This window comes from Homarus americanus, unplaced genomic scaffold, assembly GCF_018991925.1.
Source record: "Homarus americanus isolate GMGI-L3 unplaced genomic scaffold, GMGI_Hamer_2.0 scaffold43636, whole genome shotgun sequence".
Classification (NCBI taxonomy): Eukaryota; Metazoa; Arthropoda; class Malacostraca; order Decapoda; family Nephropidae; genus Homarus; species Homarus americanus.
In genome coordinates, this window is record NW_024717464.1 from 1 (window position 1) to 7,955 (window position 7,955).

Consider the following 7,955-nt stretch of genomic DNA (forward strand, 5'->3'; position numbering starts at 1 on the left):
AGAGGAAATCCCCAAAGATCTTAAAGACGCCAATATTTATAAGAACAAGGGACACCGGTCAGACTGTGGCAACTACCGGGGTATCTCACTGCAGTCCGTAGATGGCAAGATTATCGCCCGAATTCCTCCTTAACAGATTTCTTCCAGAGAAGGAAAACTTCCTCGTAGAATTTCAATTCTTTGCCATTGTGTGGCAACTCCACGATTGCTTCAACGGCAGTGTCCTATGCAATAACTCCCAGTCTGAGTTTTTCCCCTTCCAAACGTGGGTAAAACAAGGATGTGTACTGGTGCCAACAATCTTTTCCATTTTCTTGGCTGAATTCCTTACTAGTGCCAGTGCCAATTCAGTCGGCGAGGTGGACATCCAGTACCGGATGAAGGACCTTTTTAACATAAGACGACTCCAGGCAGAAACAAAGGTATTGGCCGCTTCCATCACTGAACTTCAGTATACAGACGATCTCACACAAGTCGCTCATACTGAACGTGACCTGCAGGATATCCTGTACACCTACTCAGATGCGTAGTCATACCTTGGCCTTGAGGTGAATGCACTTAAGACTCAGATTCTCTTTCAGCCTGCCCTCGGTTCAACCACACTTCCATCATCTAACCAGCTTAACGGTACTACCCTCTCTAATGATATCCAGTTTCATTATCTCGATTTCCGCTGGTCCACCACGGCACACATCTATGAAGAGATTCATCATCAGATGAGATGTTAGCACTCGAAAACTTTCACCAACGTAGTCTAAGTTTCATCCTCCGAGTTTGCTTAGAAGACAAGAGAACAAATGCCAGTATTCTTGCTGACACCAACTGTAGGAGCATCGAGGCTACCATTATCCATGGACGACTATGTTGGACTGGACATGTTACCCATATGGACGACAGTAGACTGCCAATGCAGGTAGTTTACAGTCGCCCAAGGAATGGCAAACGTAACGCTGGCAGGCAACAGAAAAGGTATAAGATTAATCTTAAGACAAACCTGGAAAAGTGCCAAATCAACCCCCTCACCTGGTAGACGATCACTTCACACCGCAATGGTTGGAGAGCACCACACGAGAAGATGTCAATACCTTCGAGTTAGCCCGACTGCATAATGAGGCAGACAAGCGCCAACGCTGGAAGGATGCTGCTGCTGCCCCTTCCTCACTAGATGCAGCCCTCCACACGTGCAACATCTGTGGACGGCCCTGCCGGTCCCCATCTGCCTCTCGAATCATCTTAGAGTTTATAAACGAAGGTGACATCTTCAATAACTCATATCATTGTGTCATAGCTGGATGATCATCATATCCGATTCCCCGGGACAGCAAAGTAGTAGTAGTAGTAGTAGTAGTAGTAGTAGTAGTAGTAGTAGGAACGAGAACAATAAGATAAGGGCATAAGTGGAGATAATTCAGAACGTTGATCAAGGCAGCTTCACTTCTCGTGTATTCACAACCTCTGGTGGGATGGGACCAAGTGCAAGAGCCTTATAAGCCAGACTCGCGGAGGTGCTATCTGAAGTTATGTTACAGCTTTGCTCTGCCTCAGGGGAATGAGAGCATCGGCCCCAAAGCCGACAGCAGTTGCAGATATTGACTACGAGGCAACAGTCACTGAATGCCGCATAGACCTGAGGTTCAACTAACTCAGTACAGTTAGGATAGCTACTTTTGTATTAGGATATTTAATTTTAAGGTAAGAAAATGAAGGTGAAGGTGTGGCTATTGGGGAAGGCTGGAGGCCTTAATTTTGAAAAAAAAAGAGAGAAGAAAGTAGTAGTAATAGTAGTAGTGTGTGTGTGTGTGTGTGTGTTACTCCTACCACATTGAAATCTGTTATCGCCACTGGCTTCAGCTACAGTGCTGGCGTGTGCTGCCATTAAATCTTTAGACCTGTGACCCCGCCAGATGTAGAAGTGTTTACAGACAAGTCCTGGTTCTGCTGAGTGGATTGTCTTCAAAGGGTGGCAGTGCTGCCCGCCCCGCCTTGAGGCAGATCGCCCTCTCCAGTGATGCTGTGAAGATCAGCCTTCTGATCGTACTGGTGAACACCGACTCACAATCCTGTCCGAGAATTAGAGCTGGGAAAATTTACGCGACCACTTATTGAGCAGTGCTATCACATTTTAGGCTAAAATACAAGAAGGAAACAAACACTAAATCACCTGAATGGCATCATAATCTGCCCAAAACGCTGCGATTAGGACAGTTCCGCACGTCGCGGCGCTCGGTGTGGCCGCAGCAGGGTGAAGACGTGTCAGGTTGATCAAAGGCACCACCACCAGGCTCATCACAATGGGCAAACGTGCCACCCGGAGCAGAGGTACAAGTTTTTACTAGTTCTTCCATACCCTCTTGCTGTCTTGAGATGCGGTGGCGTTTATGATGTCTCGGCACTTAAGTATTTATGGCAAACCTGACGATATGCCTTCGTCGGAGCTCCTGGTACTCAAGCTAGTCAAGAGCTTGACTCTGACGAGCATTAAATAATCTCCGTGCACCCATGTGGTCTGCAGAGGATTTCCCCGAATATAGCGATATTGCAGAGAACCGCTAATTAAACATAAGTTTACTTGCACATACGAGGTCTGTTCGGGAAGTATCCAACCATTTAATATTAAAAAAATATTGCTTACCTAGGACAATGGCGCGTTAGTCCCTTTCAAAGTACTCTCCTTGAGACCTCACACACTTCTCCCAGCGTCCCTTCCACTTTTCAAAACAGTATGCAAAGTCCTCTTTCGGGATCTTCATCAGCTGCCTCGTCGCATTCTCCTTAATCTCGTCCACGGTCTGAAATCTCCTCCCTTTCAACGGCGATTTTAGCTTTGAGAAAAGCCAGAAGTCGCAGGGAGTCAAATCTGGCTGTAGGAAGGCTGAGAGACCTGGGTGATGCGGTGTTTTGCCAAAATATCCTGTACGAGACGTGAAGAATGGGCAGGCGCGTTATCATGAAGAAGCTGACAGTCACCACTTGCCCATAGCTGCGGTCATTTTCTTCTTACCGCATTCCTCAGCCGGTGAAGAACTTCGATGTAGTACTCCTTCGTTATTGTTTGACCTGGAGGAGCGTACTCGTAGTGGACAACACCTTCATGTTCAAAAAACACCGTCAACATGGCCTTGACGTTGCTCCGACTTTGCCGTGCCTTCTTAGGACGTGGAGATGCAGGCAACTTCCATTGAGAAGACTGGGCCTTTGTTTCAGGGTCATAGCCGTAGAACCACGACTCATCTCCGTTTATGACCTGTGAGGAAATGTGGGTCATTGTAAGCGGTTTGAAGCAAACCTCTGCAACTTCTGCACGAAATTCCTTCTGCTCTCGTGACAGGAGCTTCGGAACGAATTTTGCAGTCAAGCGTTTCATGCCAAGATCCTTCGTCAAAATCTCTGAAACACTAGTCCGTGGAATCCCTAGATCTTCTTCTAATTCTCGCACTGTCAATCGCCGATTTTCATTGATTGCAGCCCGCACACGTTCAATATTTTCGGGTGTTCTGCTTGTTGAAGGGCTTCCAGAACGTGGATCACTTGCAACGGATTCCCGGCCATCTTTGAAGCGTTTGTACCACAATTTTATCTGGGCTTCACTCATTGAGTCATCCCCGAAAGCCTTCTTAATCATTCGAATAGTTTCTGCGAATGAATGCTCAAGTTTGAAACAAAACTTGATGCAGTTTCGCTGATCTACTTGCTCGGTCATTGTGAATGCGACGGTCACACAGTACCCATGCTCACTCAACGGCGTCTGCCGGGCAACTGAGTTGTCCCACCGGAGTGTGGCTGTTCACGCATGTGCAGTATGGTCCTCTCTGAGTGGCTGTCAAGTTACATCAAGGCCGCACGACCAGTTCTCACAATATTCACAATGGCTGGATACTTTCCGGACATGTATTCCACATAAAAGATATTAGTTATGTTCATTGCGTGTGTAATAAAGACAGTAAATACACCAATTACCAAGACAGACTGATGACTGCATGAATTAGAGCCCTAACTTTGCATTTAATCCGTAAAAACATATGTCAACTGAATAGGTTATTGCTAAACTCCTTTTGCCATTTACAGATTGTATAAAACTCCAAATGCATAGTATTGATCCAACCGATGATTCCCTATATGTACCAGTCAATCAGATATATTCGAGATCGCAATTACATGCCACCTTCCAAAGGCTACAGCATTATAAGATATGCCTGAAGACTGACGAAGATGCTGTGCAGAGATTTCTAGTAGTAGTGTGTAGGGAAATAAAGAAGAGATTCCAACTAATCAAGTTGTGGAGACTGTTCACCTTTTCTTTGTATACAATCTGTAAATCCTCAATAATCTTCAGCGAATGTCGTAATTTAATATTATTGTGGATATAACGTATTGTTACCTCGTGTTGGCATCATAGCGGTTGTTGTGTTCCCATTATGTGATGGTGCTACAGTTTTTACCAGTCCCTTTCTTTTGATAAGCATGAAATCTTATGTTAAACGGTGATATTATATTTCCTAAGAGTTGTTGTTGGGTAGTAGGTAGTAGGCAGCTGTAAAACAGGGAGGTACTCCCGCCTCAGAAGATATTGGAAGCATAATGTATTGTCTAATGGTAGAACCTGTTGCCATATGGCATCACGAAATTTTGACCAAGTCCCAGGTTGCTAATCTGACTTTCTGCCTCATTTGCAAACAATTGTAGGGTCTCAATTGTTTCTCTTACCTTTGACAACACAACAGACATATATCGTTTCTCAGTATTGGTCCCTTTTCAATTTTTGTATTTCTTCATGGTTCTTTATTATTATTATTATTATTATTATTATTATTATTATTATTATTATTATTATTATTATTATTATTATTATTATTATTATTATTATTATTATTATTATTATTATTATCAATATTATTATTATCATTATTATTATTATTATTATTATTATTATTATTATTATTATTATTATTATTATTATTATTATTATTATTATTATTATTATTATTATTATTATTATTATTATTATTATTATTATTATTATGATTATTATTATTATGATTATTATTATTATCTTTATTTTTATTATTGTTATTTTTATTATTATTATTATTATTATTATTATTATTATTATTATTATTATTATTATTATTATATTATTATTATTATTATTAGTAGTAGTATTATTATTATTATTATTATTATTATTATTATTATTATAATATCTGTGTTCTTCTGGCTAAATAAACTTTCATTATCAATAAGAATTCTGCAAAATTCTTGGAGAGGCGAATTTCAATATAAGTATATATGTCTTGACAGCAAATGATCTGAGGAAAGATATTTAAATTTTAGACTAGTTTTTAGGTGTTTATAATGCTTGACAACCTTTATTAAGAGAAAATCCAAATTCTACTTGATATTTGATACACTCTGTAGGTGTTCTACATGTCTCATCAGTGCAACCACGGTACGTCACAGGTGTAGGTGGATCAGCTGTTATGCGGTTCTGTAGTCCTCCTGGCGGTCGAAAATTCCCTTCGACGCCCTCTCGTACTTGTCTTGATTGTAAACGCCTTGGTTAAGTACGTCCAGGTGACCGGCAAGTCGAAGGGAATGATTGAAACCCGCCTTTTGACGCATTCAATATTTATTGATGTGGTCAAAACTTACAGAGCAGAAGACGTTTATATTATTACATGGTGATCCATCTGATACATAATTAGTTAGTCTCACATAATTTTATCTTAATTACTATTTATTAAACATAGTGCCATAACACAAAGTTTATAACTCTATTAATCTTAGCTACACTTGATTCCGCATTGTCTTATTACTCCCGATAAGGCAGAAATTAGTAGGCGTAATTAGTCAACAATATTTCAGTACTGAGGAGTATGTCATCACTTAGGCTGTACTTACAAGTGTGGATCAATGCAGATCAGTATGATGTTCCAAGAGACAACAGTACTGCGTAAATTGTCCCAGAACAAATTCTCGGACAGGATTGTGAGTCGGTGTTCACCAGTGCGAGCGGAGGGCTGGTCTTCACAGCATCACTAGAGAGAGCGATCTGCCTCATGGCGGGGCGGGCCTTCATCACCACCTGCCGAAGACAGTCCACTCAGCAGAACCAGGACTTGTCTGTAAACACTTCTACATCTGGCGAGGTCACAGGTCGAAAGATCTAATGGCAGCACACGCCGCCACTGTAGCTGAAGCCAGCGGCGATAACAATATCTATAGTATGAACTCTACAGAAAGAGAGAGTAGCCAACACTTTTTCCATAATCAGCATCATCCTGAGGTACAACGGCCAAATAAGTGCACGAGTGTCATAAAATAAACAAGTATACGTATAACCTCATGAACGTTCACCAGTTAAGTGGCTCCTCGTCTAAACATACACCAGCCTAACCTTACAGACCATTTTGCTTGGGATCCATTTGAGGGCTACTTAAAACTGAGGCTCCTTAGAATTGGGGCCCATTAACATTGAAGCCCATTAGCAGCGAAGTTCATTTTCTTTGGTCAAAATATTTTTCTGCTGGTGAACATTAAGGTGTTTTTCTGTCGTCTTGAAAACTTATCAATTGACACCCGTTACTTTTCTCAAATTTGCTTACTATTTAATTTAAGACGGAAATGGGATAAAGGGTGTTCCCAGAGAGAGAGAGAGAGAGAGAGAGAGAGAGAGAGTCCCATGAGGCACTGGCCAATAACTGTCCCTCACTCACCTAGTATAGATATTGCAGATATAACACCACCCAGGAGTGACATGGCCACAGGTAAGGGCGACATGCTCCTCCCCCCGAGCATATACTCCTGCGTTGACTCCTTCCCCCGACTCTTCACGGCACTGTAGATCCCGATTCCTACAGACACCGCCAATATGAAACTGAAGATGGTGTAATCAACGGCAGTGAATTTCGACCCCATCAGGTCTACCTCTACAGGTGCTCCTATTGTTGTTGCTTCGTCAGTCGTCGACATCTTCCGACCGTGTCAAGATAGGTACTGAGAAGGAGAGGTGGGTGGTGTAGCTGGTTCTGTTTTTTGCAAACTCAATATGACCGACCATACTGTCCATGCTGAGTCATTATGTGGAGTCAGGGATGTTGGATGACTTTGTGTTATATATATTTTTTTTTATCTCTACGTCCTAACAATTTATTCTATATCTTGCCTGTATATTCATATTGTATTATTTCGTTTTGTGTCTTTCTATGTAACTCCATATCTATCTATCCACACTGTAAAATATATCGGGTAAATATGCAAGTCCTATACACGACGGACTCGTGACAAACGTCTCTCACTACTCATTCAATCATTTAAATCATATCAAGTTATTAAATAGTTTCAGTGTTTTCACTCCTACAAACAATCCCAAATATTTCACAATTTCTAATAAACCTTCCGGGCTCCATAATAAGGTTCAACGGAGCCGTGCGACAGGTTGGGGACCACCGCCTTAGACGATAGGCTTGAGGTCCCGATTATTTCGTCATCTTTTTTTAGGTAATTAATAACCCTAGGGAATAAAATTAAAATTTTAAAATATCCATTGAGGGCAAAAAAACGTTACTTCGAGGCTTATTTACGATTTATAATATCAAACCAAGTGCGCCCCCAAATCTAGGCCTATTGTAGGCATGACCTCACATTCTCAGTGATTTTATTCTGTTCCTACGATTATTTAGTAGTGAGTTTCTTATCTAATTTTAAATTATTTAACATAGTAATTTAATCTAGAAAATCTAACAACTATACCCACGTAGTAGGTATAGACCTGCCTGGACAAGGCTTCCCTCATGTGGCTAACCTGTGAGATTAAGCTACACTGTTGTCATTGTTTCTTGTGACGTGTATAGTTCTCAAGGCCTCAAGATACTTAGCTTTGATAAACATGTACGTACACTAATGTTTTTGAGAATTACTTTCGCTAACTTTAGCAAATTATACGTTAATATTACATG

General features: G+C 41.2%; 2 protein-coding genes across 2 annotated transcripts; both read right to left on the reverse strand.

The window, feature by feature from the left end:
• Nucleotides 1–3,001: 3,001 nt before the first annotated feature.
• Nucleotides 3,002–3,700, reverse strand: LOC121858883 (protein GVQW3-like; the record flags this gene model as incomplete). Its single annotated transcript, XM_042355534.1, has 1 exon — nucleotides 3,002–3,700. A coding segment is annotated over exon 1 (699 nt), but the record flags the coding sequence as incomplete, so codon positions are not given.
• A 2,267-nt stretch (nucleotides 3,701–5,967) lies between these two features.
• On the reverse strand, nucleotides 5,968–7,003 carry LOC121858884 (sodium-coupled monocarboxylate transporter 2-like). Its single transcript, XM_042355535.1, has 2 exons — nucleotides 6,714–7,003; nucleotides 5,968–6,082 (listed from the first exon to the last, which is right to left on the reverse strand). Exons 1-2 carry the CDS (start codon nucleotides 6,967–6,969, stop codon nucleotides 6,036–6,038), a joined length of 303 nt encoding a protein of 100 aa, XP_042211469.1. The 5' UTR covers nucleotides 6,970–7,003; the 3' UTR covers nucleotides 5,968–6,035.
• Nucleotides 7,004–7,955: the final 952 nt, after the last annotated feature.